This window comes from Corvus brachyrhynchos, unplaced genomic scaffold, assembly GCF_000691975.1.
Source record: "Corvus brachyrhynchos isolate BGI_N302 unplaced genomic scaffold, ASM69197v1 scaffold3, whole genome shotgun sequence".
NCBI classification, from domain to species: domain Eukaryota; kingdom Metazoa; phylum Chordata; class Aves; order Passeriformes; family Corvidae; genus Corvus; species Corvus brachyrhynchos.
In genome coordinates, this window is record NW_008237619.1 from 12449338 (window position 1) to 12470701 (window position 21364).

A 21364-nucleotide genomic window follows, 5' to 3' on the forward strand; every position below is an offset into this window, starting at 1 on the left:
CTTCCATTGGAGGCAGAAGGTCAAAACGAGCAGCCCACTCTGTACTGATGCAAAATGCTTCCTGTACCACTGAGATCTAAAACTGGGAGCTGATCTGTCTCTGATAACATTTTTCAGGGATCACGTGGGTTATTTGTCCTGTGTAACTCCCCTGAAATTACCTGCGCTTTCTGGGGCTAGGGAGCAATAGCGCTCACTTCACAAGAATATAAAGCAACAAGTCGAGCTGTTCTGGCAAATATTGAGAGCACAGACATGAAACAACGCTGTAAACAATAGAGGACCGTGGGTTTTCCCCAAAACTTGGGTAAAATTTCCCTGCTGCATCCCTGCGGCAGAGTCGGGACAGCTCCCGGGGCGCGCCCGGTGTTTGCTCGCCGTGGCGGGCTCTGTCCGTGGTGCTGACGCCCGCCTTCCCCGAGTCAATCCGAATTAAAGCCTCATTAGGTGGAGGTAAGAAACAGCCTGTTAATGCAAAAGTGCCTAAAAATCCTAGTTTAGGGGCATCTAGAAGTGTAAAGCTACCTCTAGGTTGTGTTTTGGCAAACAGACTCCTAGCCATTTTTGAACAGTAGTCAGCAGTGAAGATTTTCCCCTTGGCTAACCTGTCATGGCGAAGTCTTCCTTTTTAAAAATTCTGGCTAATTAGTGGCTCTTCCTAACCTCAGCTGTCATGGTATCACTGCAATAGCAAAGGAAAACATTAGGCTTGCACATTTTTATACAGGAAGTCATTAACACTGCATCTATTTAGAACTGCAGGAAGATATTCATTTGGTGCAAAGGTGAGTTTGAATTTCACTGTATTTGAGATTAAATCAATAAGCTCATAAGTGCTATGGAAACTTGAAAGGAAACTCAAATGGCTCACCCCCAAATTCATAACTCATCTTAAATTCAATATAGCCAACAGTACAATGATTGTTTCCTGATTTATTTGTTCAAAGGAGCAACTATCCGCAATGGTTTCCTGCAGCTGCCAGTTCTCCTTTGGAGCCACTTATTCAAGCACTCATATGAAACAACTTTACCTGTCTTAAGAAAGCTAATACCAGATACAGCTGAGAAAATGGCCCATTTAATTTTTCCTGTATGTTTATCCTTTTGGATTATCAAGAAGGGAAAAAAAATGTTTATTTCTCAAAAACACAATGAAATAAAAATTGGTTTGTTTGGTTATGATTTCTTTTTTAACTAGACAGAAAGCCTGAGATGTCTTACCTGCCTGCTTTCGTGATGATCATCTCTGTCCCAATGTCATGAAATCTTTTCCAGAGGTCTGCACACTGCAGCTCTACCTGGATCTCTTCCATGGATGAAGGTGGAGGAGGCTGAGGGCCTGAGCCACCAGATGTAAGGTCAGAATGGGAGCCAAATGAGCAGGATGTCCTTTCTGCCAGCACCTCTGTGTCTGACCCAGTGCTCTGTTCCGAGTCTGCAAAGTAAAGAAGCCAGGTAAGACACTTCAGTCCTACCTACTGTGTGGGGGGTAAGAGGAGGAAAGAGGAAAGTCAACACAGGAAGTGCTAAAGAATAGTACAGTGGCCTTTTATATGGGATATATCTATCTATATACATACATACATAAGGTTTTTTGTGATTTATAGCCTGATTTGGGGCTTTGAGTTTCCAACATGATATCTGGCTTTTTTTTGTAAAGTTTTAGAAACAGCTGAAAAAAAGACCCTCAACATAAAATATAAATACTAGCAAGCTGTGGTGGGAGTACAAAATGTAGATGAAAAACAGAAATGAAAAAAAATTAATTCAATCTGTCGTTTTAAGCTGAGATTAGATGGGTTCCCTGGAAAACTCCATTCCATTTAATTGAATATTCTCCTGCAGTACTATTAAAGACTTAGATATTTTTAAACAACACAGGGGTTTTTTCTCTTTAATATCTTCGTCATCAAAAACAATGAACATTTTTTTATTTTGCTATTTGGCAGCACTGTTCTGGAAATGTGTTTTATTTGCTCCAATAAAACTTTTTTTGAACAATGATATTTCCTGGAAAGATAACCATGAAGCTTTTGGTGAGGAAAATGCTCTAGGCTAATAAAGGACAAAAAAAGGTGATAGTAAACATATGGAATATGCTGCCAAGGAAACAGTTGAAGCAAACTGCAGAAAAGATCACATGACACAACCTCCTGTATGGGGGAGAAGAAGAAGCTTTGCTCAAAAAATAAACCAAACAAAAAAGTGACATTCAACTAGTTTAAAAGTCCAGGCTGGCATGTTGAGTCAGGTAACCGTTTCTTCACAAAAATGCTTCATGTATTTATTATGTATACATATGTTGTATGTATTCAGTCCTCCTTTTCATACAGAGGGCTAAGGTGAAATTTTGCAAATAGCAGTGTTAGTTTGCAACAGCTTGCACACCTACGCAGCATCAAAATTACTCACAATACATTCTGCAAAGCAATGTGCTGATGTTTTGAACCTTATTTTTAATAAATTTGCACTAGTATTATGTAGATTATAAGAAAAGGGTAAAATTACATGAAGCACTCCGTCAAATGGCTCAGGAAGAGCTCTATGGATTTCAAAGAAGGTGCAGAAACAATATTTTAAAGTGTCCTCATTTATCACTCGAGTAAAAGCATCCCAGCGAATCAACAAAAGAGCTATTTACATGTGTTCTCTGCACTCGAAGAAAGAGAGAGGTATCTCTGTCTGCAAAGGAAACCTAAGGAGACAAAAACTAACAATCTGTGCTAAAAATGTGATTACATCTTGGCATCTAAAATTCCTTCCATACCAAGAAGATTCCAGAAAGTGTTTAGCAACCCTGAGGTCATGGAGGCTGAATCTGAGCTTTACAGTGTTTCTGAGACGGTGTCTCCTGGAGCAGCTTGCATATCAGTGCAGAGGGCTACAGTTAAGAAGAAGGAGGCAGTGAAGGTACCACCCACAGAACCGCCATCCTCACCTCCTGCCACATGGAAATATTTCTGGAAAATCCATTTTGCTGTGGTATGAACATAAACTGATAGTTTATGAGAAACCTTCAGCCCCAAGTGCCATCAGAAAGCATTTATCTTCTGTGAGAGCCCTAGGTGATGTCACTGGACAGTGGACATTTTGATTGAGGGATGTTTTCAGTAAGCTTTGCCAGTTATTTAGACAATCTGCCAGCACAATGTAGAAATTCTGCAGGACACGAGAAATGTTCAGTACTTATTGTTCCCAACCCATTTTGAACACGGAGTTCTTTATGCCTCCCATGGACTTCCAGGTTAGGCTGAAGCAATAATAGGTCCATCCCTCTAGAGGAGCACAAACTTATGCATAGAGGATTGTTACCCGGAGACCACTCCTACACCCAAAATTAATATGCTGCACACAAGGTGATTCAAGATAATATGGGATAATCTTCTGGGGTTCTGTGGCCACAGGACAGTCTGAGAGTACAGAGGGCCTGAGACATTTTCTCCCTGCTACACAACCCCAGTGACTCAGGAGCAAGTCTTACCTTTCTCCCCACTCAAATTATTCCACCTCAAAGCTTTGCAGAAGTAAGCATGAGTAGGGGTCACTATGCTTAGGTCTTCCTAGAGATGGTTAATCCCTTTGTCGTTCAACAAAAAGAAAGAGGATGATTCACAAATCACAGTAAGACCTGTTTGTGCATCTGCTCATGTCCTAAACCATTAACCAGAAGTCTTACATATTCTCTGAGATCACAGAATCGCAGAATCAAACAGGTTGGAAAAGACCTCTGAGGTCATCAAGTCCAACCTTTGACCGAACACCACCATGGTAACTAGACCATGGCACTAAGTGCCACATCCAGCCTTTCCTTAAGCAACTCCAGGGATGGTGACTCCACCACCTCCCTTGGCAGCCCATTCCAATGTCTGATGACCTTTCCTGTGAAGAAATTCTTCCTAATGTCCAACTTAAAATAAACTACACTGGGAGTCCAAAGGGACTGGATCTAGGGAAAAGCAGAGTTCTCCTTCTGAAATGAGGTACTAAACTGTAGGTCTGAATCTAAAGAGACAGGTTTAGACCGCATCATCTGTGCTTGGTTCAGGCACTCAGAAACTGTGTCCTCTGAGGCAGTATAGTAAACGGCCAACAGATGGCACTTGCCTAGATGCTGTCCCCACTTCATTCCAGCATTTCCTGGACAGCCTTTCAAACTGGGCATGTGGCCGGAGCTTTTGGAATCCCTGGGAATTAACTGGAATTGCATGCTGCAAAAAATTAAGTATCAGAGGCTTAAGCCCCCTCTCACTGATTTTATACTGACATCATCCCACTGACTTTACTGACTTCTGGAGGGGCCTTTTGTTAATTATGGAAGTCAAAGGAGAGCCATAACCTTGGATATAATTTTCCATGCTGGCACAAATCAAAAATGGCAAAATGAGTTCACCAATTACTGATAAGCCAGTATCTTCCCAAAAATGTGGTACCACACAAAGATTAGAACACTTTTTTCCCCAAGGATACTACTTTGTGACCTGAGTTATGAACTTTTATTACGCCCAAGTTAGTGCACAGAACAGTAACTGCCCCTCCTTCTTCTAAATTTGGAAATGGAGAGTCACTGGTGTTGTTGCTCTTAGTTCAGAGTCTATAGGCACTGAGATGTGTTTTGTGTTTTCTTCAGCCTTTCCTGAGCTAAGCTCTCCTGATTGTTGTCATCCAGTTGGAGATACTGAGTTCAGACCCAGGAATTCAGGCGAGTTTAAGTGCATCTGACAGACGAAATTCAACCCTAGTGACAACCAGGTCTATAAGACTCTGTGACTTTTAACTGGAGTTCTCTCCATGTGCTAGGATTTTGAATTAATCAAGAGACAGGTGTGAACATCTGTAAGTGCGCAATCTATAGAGAGTTGCAGGGTGAACCCATCTCCATGTGTCATAATTAATTGTGCCAGCTGGGAGCTAGCACAGCTCAAGCCACTGTTGCACATACTTGCTCACAATGAAACAATCAGGAAGAAAATCTGAATATTCTTCTGGCATTCAGACCGGGAACTTGATTTCTTCACACACCAGACTTCAGTGGGGTGCAACTTTGCTAAATGAAAAGAAATTACTTTTACTTTACATTGGTGTAAGCAGAGGGGAACCAGGCACCAGCTTCTGAAGCACCAACAGGATATAACATAACTGTGAACACCCAGAGATGTGGACTGGGGCTGGTACTACAGATTGTGTATGACTGAAGGACAAACAGAAGGATTTCTGAGGAAGATAAACTACCTTATAAGTTTCTCCTAGCTCCAAAGTGACAAGATAAGAGTGTTTGTCTCTCCTTAAAGAGGGGCCTTATACAAAAGCCCACTTTCTGAACTCAAGGTCCAGGGACAGGGAAATGCAGATTCCATGACATGGCTTCCTTTCAGAGTTAGGAGACATTCTCAGACTGCTGCCCCAGGAATGCTGACTCTCTTGCACTATGTTAGGCTGCAATCCTAGTGCATCAGGATGTGGCACTCAGGGATATGGATTATTATGGTGGTGCTAGCTTCACTGTTGTAGATAATTTTGAAGGCCTCTTTCAACCCTGATGTTTCTGTAATTCGTGCCACTTTAGACATGAGTTAAACAAGCAGCAATTAAAGTAGTTTTATGGTTTTCTCTTGCTAGATTACAGTCCTTGAGAAATAATACTTCACAACAAGCTCATCTGTTGCTGACAACTAACAAAAGTGGAAGGATGTGCAACTGAGATTTCTAAACCTACAGTATTTCACAGGACTTTCAGTTGGAACTGTCTCAGGTCAAAATATTCCTTTTTGTTTTTACAGGAAGCCATGAACTTGTGCTTCCTGATCTTAACTGCTTTTCTTTATAAGGTCATTCCTCTCACCTGTCTGCTCGAGGAAGGGCCCTTCCTGCTGCACCATAGCTATGGAGGTGAACATCTCCAAGACTACTGCTGACTGCACCGTTAGTATCAATCTGCCTCTTTCATTTCCCTGTTCTTTCAAATCTCTTCTAAAACCATCCATTTCCACTCTTGCTCATTACTTATGTTCTTTTTTTCTGATGTTTCCACCAGTTATTTCTGCTGTTCTGTGGAGTGATGCGTAGCCAGAAGAAAACACAAACATTTCAGTTTTTGTGGAGACAGACATGGTTACCACTGGGAAATGCCAGTGCTTAACTCTTCCAAACCAATAGGTTTTTCCCTGCAGATAATACAGAGGAAATACTAAACACTGTCCCTTGTTACAGGCAACTTGCTGGACAAACAGGATGACCAAGTGGTTTTGACCATGGGACCTGGACTGATCTGTCAAAGCCAGACAGACTATTGCAAGAACTGCATTTCAAGGAGGTTGGAACTATCTAATGGGAAAACACTGTAGAGTTCATGGGAAAGACCCCCGGGTTCAATGTGCAAAAAAATTCTCTGAGCCCTGAAGCATAACTCTCTTTCAGTGTCACTGTGCAAAAAGACAGTTCCCTCTCTACTGCCCTGTTGGATGTCTTCCAATCATCCATTCTTTCCACACTGACCAGGCATCCAGCTACTTACTGCAGTTTGACAGTATTGGAGGAGAGGAAATTTTTCAGCACTTTTAGCAATTTTTGAGTCTAACCAGACCAGAGGGTTGCTTTCAGAGCTTCCAGGGATACCCTTGGCCATTTCTGAGCTTATAGAAGAGCATTAAAGGAGTTCCGATTTTTTCTTTCTTAATCCCTTTCTCATTTCTGCTATCTCTATATCACCCTGGAAATCCTCAACTCATAATTTCTTCTGATCCACAAATCCCCAGGCTTCTTGTTGGCAGATAGGAAGGAAGACACCATTCTCACAAGCATGGTGACTCTGAGGTCAGCATCTGCACTGAGTGCCCCAAGATGATAGACAATAACCCCAACCAGTTTCCAGCACCAGTACTATGTGTCCTGGGATCAGAGCTTTCCTACAGAAATCAGCAAAGTGCTACTGCCTGACTTCTTTCTAAGACTCAACTGGCTAGTATTCCTCATGTAAATTTCCTGGGTTTTCATCAATTTGGTACAAGAGGCAAACTGGAGATATTAGAAGACTATTTTCTATGCAATTTCATAGATGAATCTTCAGTAGAATTTTCACTGCAGCTGGAGCACAGCAGGGATACTCCTCCCCTTATTTAACCAATACAAAAAATAGAGCTCGGTTTAGTCCTTGGCCATCATGCAGCTCATGCACTCAACAAATGTTATACTTCAGACTATTAAAAATGTAAACTACAGGAGTGAGAACAATGACAAAATCCTTACATACATAAAGCACCACCTACCCAGAGGAACCAAACAGACTTATTCTCTTTCTCTCATGAGTTTTTCTTCTTTTTTTTTTTTTTTTGGTTTTTTCTCCCCCCCCATGTGTAGATATCTAATGTAGATCCTGTCAGATTCCATTAGCATAAAGATTTCTCTTGGGTGGAATGTGGCAGCTGTTACAAGCTGTTAAGGGTTTGGTCTTTTACTGTTTATTTTTGTTTGCAGGGTTTGTGAATATTTAGTGCAACAGGTGGTCCTTCCCTCTCCCCTGCAGTTGATTTGCTGGCCATTTGGACCTGCAGACTACAAAGAAGGTACAAAATCCAGGATGTGGACGGACACAGAAAATTTGAGGAACTTCATTTTTTGGGTTTTTTCCCTTTTTCCCTATGAACTCAGCCAAAATTAGCAGAGTGGACACTTTGCTTTTGCTGCTGGTTGCAGACAGATCTCATGGTTCTTTTTAGAGTTATGATTTTCAAACTGGCTACTGCCACCCCACAAAGTCAGCAGCCTAAGAACCATGCATAAAGCAGTGTGACATTACTGGAATTTAGAAACAAAATGTCACAACCCTATAAAAGTGAAAGAACAGAAACTCACTAAGTCCAAACAGTTTGTAAGAGTGGAAATTCATCTGGCTGTGGTGTGGCGGCTGCTGGTGCAACTACTTCAGGTACACAACTGTTTTCCCTGATAATTAATGCTTGGGGAGAAGCTAAACCAAAGACCTCAGTAACTTATAAATCACACAAGAAGTCTGGCTGTGGCAAGGACGCAGGAGCAGCAGAGGTGAAGCAGTCTGGAGTTCAACAGAGCCATTCAAATTAGCATGGTGTGTTTTGCACAGCTGATCCAGCAATTGCTCTTGCTGTAGGCAAAGGTTTCTAAACACTTGGTGATTGTAACCATATGGACATACTGCACACAACAAATAGCACAAAGATAGTTCTGCAGGTGTTCTTATAGATTATCTTATCCCCCTGAACTTTTCCATTCACCCACATGCCCTACTACATTAATCATCCCTTCTTCCAGCATTAGGCCCAGTATTAACTATGTACAGCTAGAATTTATAACCTGTTTATTACTGATAATAGAGTCATAGAATGATTTGGACTCAAAGGAACCTTTGATAGTTTATCTAGTGTATTCCCTAATAACACTTATTGTTATTCCATTTGTGACTACAAGTTGCAACCAAGATCAGGATTCACTGATCTGGAGACAGTACAAACCTGTCCAAACCAAGAACTTCTTCTATACTCATGCTGCATTGCAATGTCAGGAAGCCAAAAGAAGCATTCAAGCAATTCATTTCTAGCCTAAGACCCTTTCATGAAACCACGGCAGGACAAAATGATATTCATGTCAGCGAGACTCCAAAAGACAAAACTGGAAGATGTTGTAGAGATGGGGAAATGTGGCACAGACAAATGAAAAGACCTGATACAGTCACAAGTTGTATAAATGGAGACAAGCTGATTCTGAGTGAAGAATTCCTCTGGCACTTAAACCTCAAAATCCTCTTCATCCTCCTGATATATACTGCTGTAAGGTGTTTTTGTAAGATGGCTTGAGCCAACAAAACATGCCAAACCTGCTCAAAAAAGGCTGCACCTACCAAAACTGAGTTTAAAGCCAGTACTTTTATCACACATCTATATCCCCATGGCAAACACAACTGCTAGGAGAATATGAAAACAAACAGAAAGACACAAAAATCCCCACAGTGGCTTTGGCTCTAAATGCAAGTCTTGCATCAACCAGACTATGCACTGCCAAGAGCTGACTGCCTCAGCCTTGTCTTATTCCATGTAAGACTGAACAAAGAGACACAAGACTCAGCAAAGAAAAAATCACCCTGATTCACTGGTATGTTCCAGCTGCTCTGCTCCACTCCAGCAACTCAAAACAGCTGTAAACCTGGCTTAACCAGAAAGTTAAATTGGGTTTATGACTTCTCAGTATTGGCAAAGAAGTACAAAGCAGCTGGAGTTTACTAGTGTACTTAGCCCTGGGGGTTTGCCCTTAAAAGTTAACTTTTGCTCCAGCCAGAAGAAAGAGTATCAGCCACAGTTTAACTTTAAAGTGGGTTTTTATCTCACAATCTATTGTAATTTTTCAAAGAATGCTGAGAAAAAGAAAGTTTATACGCTATGCCAGCATACAGTTTAGGACCAGACATCCAAGACACCAGCTCCAGTTTTGATCCCTATCAGCTGAAAATGGAGATGCTGACTGCTGGGCTCTGAACTCATCCTTGGCAAGTACGAATTCTCCTTACAGAAGTGTAAGCTAGGTGACCAAGATTGTTCTGAGTAGTGTCACAGTGTAGGCTTTCTCTGTAGACTTCATACCAAATCCTGTCGTAGTCTTTGAGTAAAACTGCCTGCAATTCATCAGTCCATGCTTTAGACTATCTATCACAACTAAAAATATCCCCTCAAATAGATGTCAACCAGAGACCTGTTCTTTAAACTCTGCCATCTGTGGATGGTGGTATCTTGTTTGTTTAAAAAAATTCTATGAGCATAATTTTTCCCAGCAGAGGCTTCTGGCAGTAATATTTCAGGAGAACAAAATCCTCTGAAGCAGCAAAAGTTGGACTCAGGGTTTGATGTTGAATTTTTGTCTTCTGGTAAGCAAGAATTACTTGGGCTGTCAGTGTATCAGACTAGCTTTGAGGAAAATGCAATTTGAAATTTCAGTATAGAAGAAACCAAGAGATTCCTAAAATTCCCTGAGGAGATTCTCTGCAGCTGTCAGTCAGATTGGACTTAGGACAAGGAATCACCAGCACAGCCTCACAAAAAGACTGCTCAGTAGTGAGTATTTATAAAGACCATATTTAAAATAATACAAGGTTTAAAAGAGCATTAAGAAAAGTAAGATTCAGTTAAATCAGAAGAAAAAATGAAAGAGCATAATACTGAAGAAAATGCAAAAGAATGCAGAGAACAGCAACTTTTAAAAACTTGAGAGGTACTAGGGAGAAAAGTGGGATGTTATTAAAAGAAGGGGGAGGTGAAATTGATGACAACTTCAATCTGGCCAAGATCCTGAAATGTACAGGCTACAAAGAATTTGTCTAGTCAATGTCCAAGAGTTTGTGTAAAATTAAAGAGTGGAAATGCACTTGAAAGTTAGAGCAAGCTAAAAAAAATAAGAGACCAGGCATTAGATACATTATATGCTGTAGCCTGTAAATATAGAGTCATTATTCTTATAAATAAAACCATACAACAAATATTTTGAGACCAACCCAAACCAAAATGTTGGCTCTAAATAACCACAAATTGTGCAGGAGTTTGAAACTAGATCCCAGCTCTGTGGCAGGCCCTTCCCTGGTGGAAGGGGGCACCAGCTCTGGGATAGTCTGTTTCTGGATCCTGCGGCTTGGACTGCTCTCTTCCAGACAGGAAAAAAATCCTTTGTAAAAAGAAGGAAAACACGACACAAGATTAATGCTGCAGAGGTATTATCTCTGAGACCAATGTGAAATTGTTGGGAAATTTAAAATGACTATGAACTCCAGGAAATATTAACCGTTTTTGTAGGCATAAACACAGCTCAAACAGAAGAAGCTTAACATTTTAAATATTTGCAGGCTGGTATTTGGTGGCCTACAAACCACAGGGAAAAAAAACATTATATATTTTCCCTATACCATGGTGGTTATCATGACAGTAGTATCAGGGATCCAGATGGTATCTTAATAACAAGAAAGTCCTATATTTCCCTTTGTCCTTTTGAACTCTTGGCACTGCTGTCACACAGCAGTGAGTTCCACCATGTAACTGTGCACACAAGAACAGAAAGAATACTTTTTCATGTTAAAATTATTTGCCTTTATAGTATGACTGTCCCTTTTCTGCAGTGTTATAACAAGATAAATGCCAATCTATGTATTTCCTTTCTAAATGCGACTATTTCTAAAGGAAGTCATTAGGAAATTTCCATGGGAATAGTTTCACAAGAAAATGCAGCTCCATTAAGCTGAAGTTTCAAGTTTAAGTTGTTCATTTCATTCACAATCTACAATTTTCTTTTGGGAAAACAGTAATTATCAGGCTAGTCCTGTTGAACTGATGTTTGGGTTTGTAATAGTTCAACAAATCATTAAAATGCATTTTTTTCATCTACATGCTACATTAGCCAAGCTATCTTTCAGACCTCCCACATCCCCTTCTGAGCCAGACTTTGGAAGACTATCTGCCCTTGAACAATTTAGATTGCCCTCTATCTAAACTTCTTGACTGTAATCCAAATCCTTTCAGACTTCATTCATAACAAAGCTTCTCCTTGACTCTAAGCACTTCAATTGCTCACTTGCTGAATCTGTCCTATTTTTATTTCATACATGGGTGCACACACACACACACACACACACAAAGACACATAAATAAATGCATGGGATTGAGTTCCTAAAAATATTTGGGGTTTAAATCAGTGATCTGCCAGTAACTCACACAGCAGAAATTACAGTATTTTCAATAGTACTTTCCATTGGGAAGTTTCTTGCAATCTAATGTTCTGTTTCCTGTTTTGATCACCTCTGTAGAGTGACCAGCTGTTTTTCCTAAACAATAAGTCTAGGACATTCTTCACAAGTGATAAACATATTCTCCCTTTTATTTGCTTCACATACAACTGATTTGCATCCCAACCAGCCAATTTTCCACCTCTGACTATGTAGCCACACAGGTAGGATTGAGAGAAAAGATTCTCCAGAAGAACCTGGGCACAGCTCCAATTTTATTAGCTTCTAGCATTTCAATACCAAGCTAAGAACAAAACAAATTATTTTTTAAAGTAACAAAATGGGGGACGGAGTTGGTACAAACGACTGAATAGGCTACAGGGCTGTATTACAACAGTATGGTGCATGGACCTGGAAAAGATGTGTTAGGAACTTCAATCAAGCCTGTGCTATGAAAGGCAACTGTGTCATATAAACACAATTTAATTTGAAATCTGAAATATCACATACACATGCCAAGCCATAAACTGAATTTCCCCTCAGAATTATTCTAAAATCCCACAGCTCCCATGTACCTCCACGGAGGAAAAGCAGCACAAAACTGGTGACTTAGCCTGAGGGATCAGCCTCAGTGAATACATTCTCTCCTTCACATTCTCTCTCCCTTAACATTCGTGCTCCTTAGATGTGTATTTGTGGCTTGGCTTTTTCTCTTTTCTTTTAGCGACTGTCTTCAGCTGAAGCTCCCCAAGTCACATCCTGACACACTCTGCCAACCACAATCCCACATGTCCAAGTCCCTACATGCCATCGCACACGCTGATTCCAGGAAGCGCACGCTGCTGGACTTTGTTCCTTCCCCTGAGCCACCCTGATTTACGCCTGCTGAAGCCACGGTCCCAAGTGTCAAAACACCTACGCTGCACAGTTGTCCCACATGTGTATATCCTATTATCCAAACAACAGATGCACCAGCATGCATTCGCACATCTACTCCAACATCTGGTGATCACAAGCTGACTGTGAAAACTCCATGGACTTCATTCATCTTTACAAAACTCACAAACACTTCATCTGTACAACTGAAGAGGTGCATAACCTTTTTCACTTCACTGAAGGAAGTAAGTGCTTTTAATGTGGCATTTACAGGCACACACAGGGAAATACAACCAATCACTTGCACTTACTCTGAAAGCACTTAATTTAGTTCTTCTGAATAACAGGGCATGAATGGTTCTGACATAAACACTTCACAGGTGTTGCACACAACGTGCATATAGATATACACCTTTCTATTTCTTAGTCATACTTGTACCTGTGCCTACATGCCTTACCTGCTGTGAGGCTCACTTTTCCACTTTCTGTTTAGAAGTTGTGCCAGAATGAAACTGATAAAAGGAAATGGAGAATCATATCCAGATAGTCATAAAATTAAAAACATCCCACTGCTTAAGACTAAAACTGATGCTTGCATAATTCAGCATTTCTGCATGTTGGAAGTTTCCAGTCTGTTTTCCTTTGTTTCTCTCATCCACATCTAATATAAAAGATATATTCAAGGAGAATGTTGGCAAAACCTTCTGACAGTTTGGTATTTTATGAAAAATACTTCAATTCAGAATGCTCATGCCTGTCTGACTCTCAGTTGAGCACACTAGAAACAATAGCATGCCCCACTGTGATGTCCTCTGGGAAGACCATCCTCCTGATGGTCTGGAAACACTGAAGTCAAAAAGGTCTCAGGTTTGCCTGATTCCCCCACCAGTGATGTCAAAGCATCACTGGTGACCTCAGAAAGCAGTTGGTTTCTGTGAGCTCAGATAGCACCCTTTAGGGATGTCAAAAACAGGGCTAGTAATTTTCTGTGTACCCACACATTTACAACCATGCAGAACTAAGCTATTTCATAACTTACTCTTTTAAAACCTTTAAAAGCATGTACTACACTTGGAAAATTATATGCATATTTTGATTTTGCTGAGGGTTTTTTCCCGACCATCTTTTCTCTAAAAAGATTGGGATTTTTGACGGTGGAAAGAATGGCTTGCTGTATCTTACTGCAGATGAGGTGAAGAAATATGATGCCTTCTACTGAATTACTTCATTTAGAAAACAAAGATTAACATTTTCATGTGGAAAGGAAATCTACAACATTCTCAAAACTTTCAGTCTCAACTACAACTAAAAATGCAAATATGTTGCTGAAGTAGAAAAAGAGAATTTACGTCACCATTAACTTCTACTTTACCCTTCATGATATGAGTTTAAAATAATATCAACAGGTATACAGATAGCACATTGAATTTGCAGTCTCCACATGTCTCTCAAAAAAGCCCTGTTCAACCTCACTCTGCCATCCAGCTTTAGAACTCGCACACTGGGACACTCCTCTCTCACTTAGGGGTTTCTATCACAAGCAACTGTGGCACAGAGAAAGCTGAAGGTGTGCTACCGCAGCAAATGCACAGAATGGAAAGTCAAAATCACTCAAACTAAAGCCCAGAGGTGGAAAGACCCCTGTGGACACCAACACACCAAGAGTTCAGTGCCTGTCAGTCCTACCAGTACTTGTTACCATTTAGCATATTCCACACAAAAGGTCTTAATGAAAAAGTGTGTTACTTATCTGACATATAGATGATTCTTCACATCCTTCCCAGACACTGCTGCAGATTTATCTTACTGCTCAGTTCGAGAAGAACACAGAGGAAAAGCAGAATTTAATTTGCCATTGGGGTTTCACTGGGAGTGGGGTATAATTGCACAAGCAGCCAGATAGCACATCCCTTACTGGGTTTCTAAACATATTCTTTTGTCACTTAATTTATTATCTCTGGTGCTCTTGGACATCCTCCCATGCCCTCCTTATTGCTGAAATGATGCCATCTGTGGCTCAAAACTTCCTTTCAGTCCTTCCCATACTGCAGCATGAAGTGGTTGGAGAGAAGCACTGAACTAGTAAAGGATCCACCAATTCTCGTGGGGAAGAAGAGAAGAAGGAAAAGATAGTTCTAGAAGAACATACTTTCCTCCCCCTCTCTCCACCTTCCCTTCAATCATACTTCTGTCACCTTCTTCTTGTGTGGTAAAATTTGATGTGAAAAGCAGCCCAGGCTTGTCTCTGATGTTGCTGAGTTTGACCATGTGGCTACAGGAGGAGGCAGCAATTTCCTCTCCCAGTACAGTTTGGAAGCCCCACAGCGATGCTTCAAAGTGAAACTCTGACCCACCCCTTCCAGCCTGGAGCTCAGCAGGGTCTGAGATGCAGCTGGGCTGCTCTTCAGTGAGATGCACTGTGGAAGGTGGAGAGGGAGAGGGAGGGAAAGGACAAGGCTAAAACAGAAGTACAACAAATATACAGGGTAAGAAAGAAGAAGGAAGAGGCTGGCGATAAGGACAGCTTCTTGGGTGGAATTGGCTTCTTGGCACCGAATGCTGTAAAGAGAGACAGTCCAGGAGGCATTACAGCCTTACACCTTCTCACAAAACAGCCCAGCCCAGAAGGAATGATGGTGAGTCAGGCTAATGTCCTCGATGCCACACCGTTCTTTGCCTCCCTTCCCACAGGTCATGTCAGTCTGGCTTTGTACTGATGGCTGCAGGTCTGATCTGCTTGAGCAGATGAGCTCATTTCCTACTTTGTGCATCAGCTAAGTAGGGACCTCTTAACCCATCCCAGCAGCTTTCTTTCCCACTCCCATTTCATGATGGAGAAAAACATTAACACAGTAGGGAAATGTGGGGTTGCTTCAACAGAACACTCTTTGTTGCATAAAGCACCCAGAATCCTGACTGGCATTCTGGGTTTGACTCCTGAGAGTCTGGTTTTTACATAAATTTTATGGCGTTTAGGTGTAAAGAAACTAGTACTAAAATGCTTTCATACATTTGCACAGAGGAGTTGCAGGCAAGTTCCACTGAGGCATAAAGATTAAAAAAAAAAAAAAGAAAGAAAGAAAACAAAGTAAAAGAAAAGAAAATAGAAGTGGCTAAATGGCTATTTCCATGGCTGAATCTCAAGATATCTTTGCAAAATGCCAGTTTTGCAGCCACAGTTACCTTTCTACTGCTAAAACGAGTCAGGATATTTACAGAAAGGTAAACTAATGAAATCTGTTGGCCTTGCTTGAAAAAAGGAGCAATGGGTTTTCTCCAGAAGGCAGCAAAGCAAATCTAACATTGCATCTATTACATCCCCTGCCTCTCCATAACTTTCTCTGCAACCAGGGCAAGCCTATCACAAGCTCATTATATTGAATATTTCACAGAAAAACAGCTAACTTGTGAATTTTACTCTAAAAAGTGTGCTTTTCTTGCAAGCAAGACACAGCTAGAGAATAACCAATTCCTCTGTTTACTGAGTGGGAGGAACTGAGAAGGTCACATCCATAGGACATGCTTTGTGTAATTACTGTGGTGTTTCTAAATCCAGGAAGGCATCTCCATGTCAGCTTATAGGGTTACTCAGCAAGCATAACTTCATGTTTTTTCTTGAATAAAGAACTCCTTACACTGATTGGCAGTCAAAAAAAAAAAAATACTCAGTAAGAGCTTCCTGTGCAGAGAAGCCCTCAGAGCACAGGGCAAGTGTCCTGTGCTGGATATTGCTGGCACGACCTATAGTGTCCCACTGCCTTCACCACACTCATCCAGCCTCACACCCCCACAACTCGTTCTTCTTGTGTCCCTTGTGCTCCAAGCAGCAAGAGGCCATACAGCACTCTCTGGAGGGACAGGTGGCAGAGCGTGCCCCATTCCACAGCACAACCCGGAGGCACGTGCTGTCCCCCGCACTGAAACCTGAGCCACAGCAACCCCCTCCTCCTGGAAAGGCTGTGACAAAGAGCTTCCCTCATCCCAGGAAAGACCACGGTTCTCCCCTGCATGTAGCACAGGGCACATGCACCAGCACATGCCTCCTGCAACCAGCTGGTTTTGCTGCATCATTGCTCTTGTCCTGCTACCCTGCACATAACCCCTTATGCAACAGCCAGAGTTCTCCGCTATACAGAGGCACAGGGGAATGGCAATGGGGGTTATGGTCACTTCAAACATGTTTTTTCTGCTACTGCTTCCTCTCCAGGGATGAAGTTCCCTTCCCTGCTCCCTCTTACAGGAGAGAATCCGCCACATACTTCTCTAACATGAGTCAATCCCACAGGTTGCAGTTCTTCATGAACTGTCCCAGTGTGGGTCCCTTTCCACAGGGTACAGTCTTTCAGGTACAGACTGCTTCTGCATGGGTCCCCTGCAGGGTCACAAGTCCTGCCAGTAAACCTGCTCCAGCATAGGCTCCTCTCTCCATGGTTCCACAGGTCCTGCCAGGACTTCCTACAGGGTTACAGCCTTCTTCCATGTATCCACTTGCTCTGGCAGGGGGTCCTCCATTCACTGTAAGTGGGTCTCCGCTCCTCCGTGTACCTCCAAATCTCAGCTGCAGCACCTGTAGCACCTCTTCCCATTCTTCTTCACTGACCCTGGTGTCTGCATAATTGTTTCTCTCACATGTTCTCACTCTTCTCTGGCCACAATTACTTCTGCACAAAAATTTTTTCCCCTTCTTAAATAAGTCACACACAGTACTAATGGCTATTAGACAAGAAAATAACTAAACAATCTGGTGCAACATGAACAAATCCTGTGATTTTTTTTTATGATAAAGCTGTAAGATTCATCAGCACCAATAATGATAAGATTCGTCAATACTGGTATATTGTTCACTGCAAAAACATTTTTTTCTGGAATCTGGAACAGTCTTGCCACCGTTACATTTGTGAACACTTGCAAGGATAAGCGTGGGGTTCCCCCAGTCTTCCTGTAAGCAGGACTGGGCAGAGGAGCTTGGGAGCTGGCAGGGAACTAAGCAGGAACTCCGGCCACACAAATCTACATGCAGTGAGTACTGCTTCTGTCCTATCCCCACACACTGACCCACTAAATGAGTTCTGCAGACTGTCAGTGTAAGGACTGTGTGCTGCTCTTTCACCCTCAGAGCAAGGGGCACAGCACCCAGCTTCACAGGAAGTAAAGTGTACTTCCAGCTATAAAATGTTTGCTTAACTGCTATACTGAGCTGCTGGAGTGGAGCAAAGCTGCTTTCATGCTGCTTAGCACCTGACCCTCTGTTTTTCCTGGTTTTATTATTTCTCTTTTACAGTATCATTGCTATTTCACACTTTATTTCTTTCACAATCCTGAGACTGTCTATGTGCTCCTGGTGATTTACTGCATGTGATTTCCTCCCATTTGTTTACTCCTCAGCTTTTTATTTCAAAGGTTTGAAAAGCACTCAAAAGAATCTGCCAGAAATGTACAGCTTTTGAGTAAAAAGTGTATTACAGTTCATGGAAATCATTCACACAGGCCAGCACAGTCTGTCTGAGAATGCAGAACTTTTAAACTTTATAAGGCAGCATAGTTGCCTTGACAGTACAAACCATCAGAAAGCAAAAACCTCTGTGGTAGCACAGACTGTTTTAGTACAGATCCCAATATCCCAATAAATGCTTTCTTTTCCACATACAATTTAAAGCAATTTTATGCAGAATTTCTGACAGAAAACTGTTATATTCCAGCTTCTTCAGGGAGTTCAAGCAATTTCTCACTTATTTGAGACCTAGGTTGTTTTGAGGGGGTTTACATAAGGGTTGCACATGTGCAAGAGCAAAGACACACAGATCTACTTACATACAATGTCCTCAACCTCCTGCCAGGAATATTTCCCTGTGCCTGTGCTCAGCTGTGCTAAAAGCATCCTGGGGAGGACCAAGCTGAATCACACTTACGACAATTGCTCAAACCTGAGCCATTCCCTCACAGAGGCCATGATTAATTCATGGTTGCTATCTCAAAGCAGCAGAAAATGTGTTAACATTCACCACTGGGCAGGCTGCCTTCCTGCACAAACACAAAACCCTCACACAGAAGTTGGGCTCACTGACAGTGCCTAAGGACTTGCAGCTACAGACGAGAGGAGCCTGGTCAGCAAATCCTTTCTCCCAGCCTGTATCCCTTCACAGTCTTCCCTTTTCCCTCGCCATAGGCAGTGGCAAGTGGCAGCCACTGGTGCTCTCTAAGGCTGCACACTACCTGAGTGCTTAGCAAAGAAAAGGCACATCTGGCAGTTTCCTTTCCCTGCTCCCAAAGTCCAGGCATCTAGCAGAGGATATTACAGGAGAAATGCAGCTGAAGTTTGGGTTCAATTCAGTTACCGTCTCAGGAGAGGTAACCTTACAGCCTCCTAAGCCAAACACTCCAAGTTTTAATTTTTAGTATCATAAAAGCCTTTTTCTTAGAGGCATGGTGCTCTCTGCTCTCAGCAGTTTTAGATGGAGCAGGTAAAATCTGTTAGGGACAATCGGAGCAAGAAGAATGCACGGAGAAAAAGAGTACAAGAAGCAAGATGAAAAGAACCTGGAAGGAGACAGCAATGGAAATAGGTGATGTGGTGAGGTTATGGGGAGAGAAATAATTTACGCAAGAGGAAAAGAAAATAAAAACAATAGGCCAAAGAGTTAATGAAATAAGTGAACAGCAGAAAAATAAAGAAAAATAAAATCTGCCCTTGCATACTCAAAATAATTCAGTGTCTGCAGATGTAGTAACCAAGAAATTAAATCACTGAAAACATTCTCAAGTATTTCCTATGTGGCTTGGTAGCTAATGCAAACATTCAGGAGCCACCTCTCCAGTCACAGGGAAGGCTGCAGTACTTTTTATTTATTAAAATTAAGGCTTTGACTGTAAGTTTTCTTAAAAGATCTGTTGGCTCATATCCACCCCTGAAACTCTTCAGACCATCCTGAGTTCAAATGTGTCCAGAGGAAACAGGTAGAAATTCTGTAGATTACAGTAGTAAGACAGGGGAGGAAGCACAGGAGAGGGAGAATGGGAAAAAGCTAAAGAAATCAGTGGGAGAAAAGATTAGGAGAAGAAAATATCTATAACAGCACAGCTTTTAAAAAACACAGTGCAAGTAATAAAGCAAAATAAAGACATTAAAAGGACATTAGAAAGGCATAAAAACTTGAAAGAAAAACAGAAAGAGGAAAGAGATTATGGAAAATGCAAGTCAAGCTGAAATTCAGAAATTATTCTGACATGCTAAAGAGTTTGCACACCTCACCAGTGCTCCCCAGGTATAACTTTTATTCCTCTGTGAGATGCCCACATTGCATGAAACAGACAACCACATGCAGGTGGGCACGAAGCCACATAAACTGGATTACAGTGGAAACTATGAAACTCCTCTAATACTGAATCTTAACCCACTACTGTATTTCTCTGCGTGCTTTTAATTCAGTACAAACTAATCCCATCTCTCACCTCAATCACAACAGTTACATTATCTACTTCAGTGACATTTTTCGTCATTTACAGCGGTACTAGAGATTTTTAATTGTTCTCTATTGTGCTCTTTTTCTGCACAGATACAGCTCAGACAGCAAAATGAAGAACAAGCTCTGAAGTGTAATATACTAGAGAAAATATTCCTACGTCTCAAATTAGAGTGCTCTTGCCAAGGACCTTGAGATGGACTTACACAGGCAGCCAAAGCCAGGACTTTCCATACCACCCTGTGGAAACTCAGATAGAAGCAATTATGGATTCACTGGGGAAAACATGCAAAGATTATGTACAAGACAACAGATGACATCCCATGACCACTATTACATCCTTTGGCCCCAAACTGAGGTATGAATTCTGTCTTCTCTACCAACAGAGGCCTCTAAAATCAGAAAGTACACACAGGAACCTGGGGATTAAAACTGCTGAGTTGCTCCAGTTTTTGCAGCTGTTAATCCAGCAGAGGAACAGGAGAAAACATTTTGCACAGCCTTCAAAATTCCCCTGATAGTAGAGAGAGGGCAGGTCCAGATGCTTCACACAAAATGAGTATTAACAACAGAATTTACTGAGTTTGTATCTGTGTTGTTTGTCCCATTTCCTCATCCACCAATACCTCTTGATCAAAGGAGGTTGAGTGGCTGCCAGCAGAAGGCTTGGCTGGGTCCCATGGTCCTGTAACATCAGTTTCTTGAGGAGAAGCTTATAATCGTGGTGTCTTACCAGGCCACAGGGCAACCATGCCCCATCCAAAAATGCCTTCTTCTTGCACTGTATGGGGACTCTCAGCAGCAGAATTATTTAGGAGCCTTTGCAAAGCATGGATTGTGACTGAAACGTCCAGGATTCCTAAAATGGTCTTAATATATCCATGCACCCTCAGCACAGTGCTGAACCATGGAGCTGAGGACCACAACAACCCTGTTCAACCTGCACAGCCACCATGACCCACAGTACCAAACTAACCTTGGGAGTCCTGCTGTGGCCCAAGGGGAAAAAGTGGGATGAATACCTGACATGCAATTTCTTCTTTGGCTTTTTGTTCAGCCTGGGGAAGAACTCTGCAGGGGCCAAGCATCATTCCTCCTGCAGAGCTCCTCCGCCTGCCTGGGAGTGCACAGAGAGGAATGTGGAGGGGGGAGCATATGGACCAAGCTCTTGTCATCAAGTAAGACCTAAAGCTGACTGGCTTTAGCCTCGGGGTTGGGTGTGTGGGTATGTGTGCATTTGTATGTGCAGCTAAGGACCCACTGAGAGGAGGAAGGCAGCAAGGGGGCTGGACATTCATAA

The 21364-nt window shown here is 41.9% G+C and overlaps 1 protein-coding gene across 2 annotated transcripts in view; it reads right to left on the reverse strand.

Moving 5' to 3' along the window:
* The window catches only part of TBX15 (T-box 15), a 93093-nt gene that overhangs the window by 35599 nt on the left and 36130 nt on the right, over positions 1 to 21364 (reverse strand). For both annotated transcript variants that reach the window (XM_017731981.1, XM_008631794.2), the window contains exon 2: positions 1222 to 1435. In XM_017731981.1, the coding sequence (XP_017587470.1) occupies positions 1222 to 1313 (92 nt within the window). In that variant the 5' untranslated portion in view covers positions 1314 to 1435. The remainder of the gene's footprint in view (positions 1 to 1221; positions 1436 to 21364) is intronic.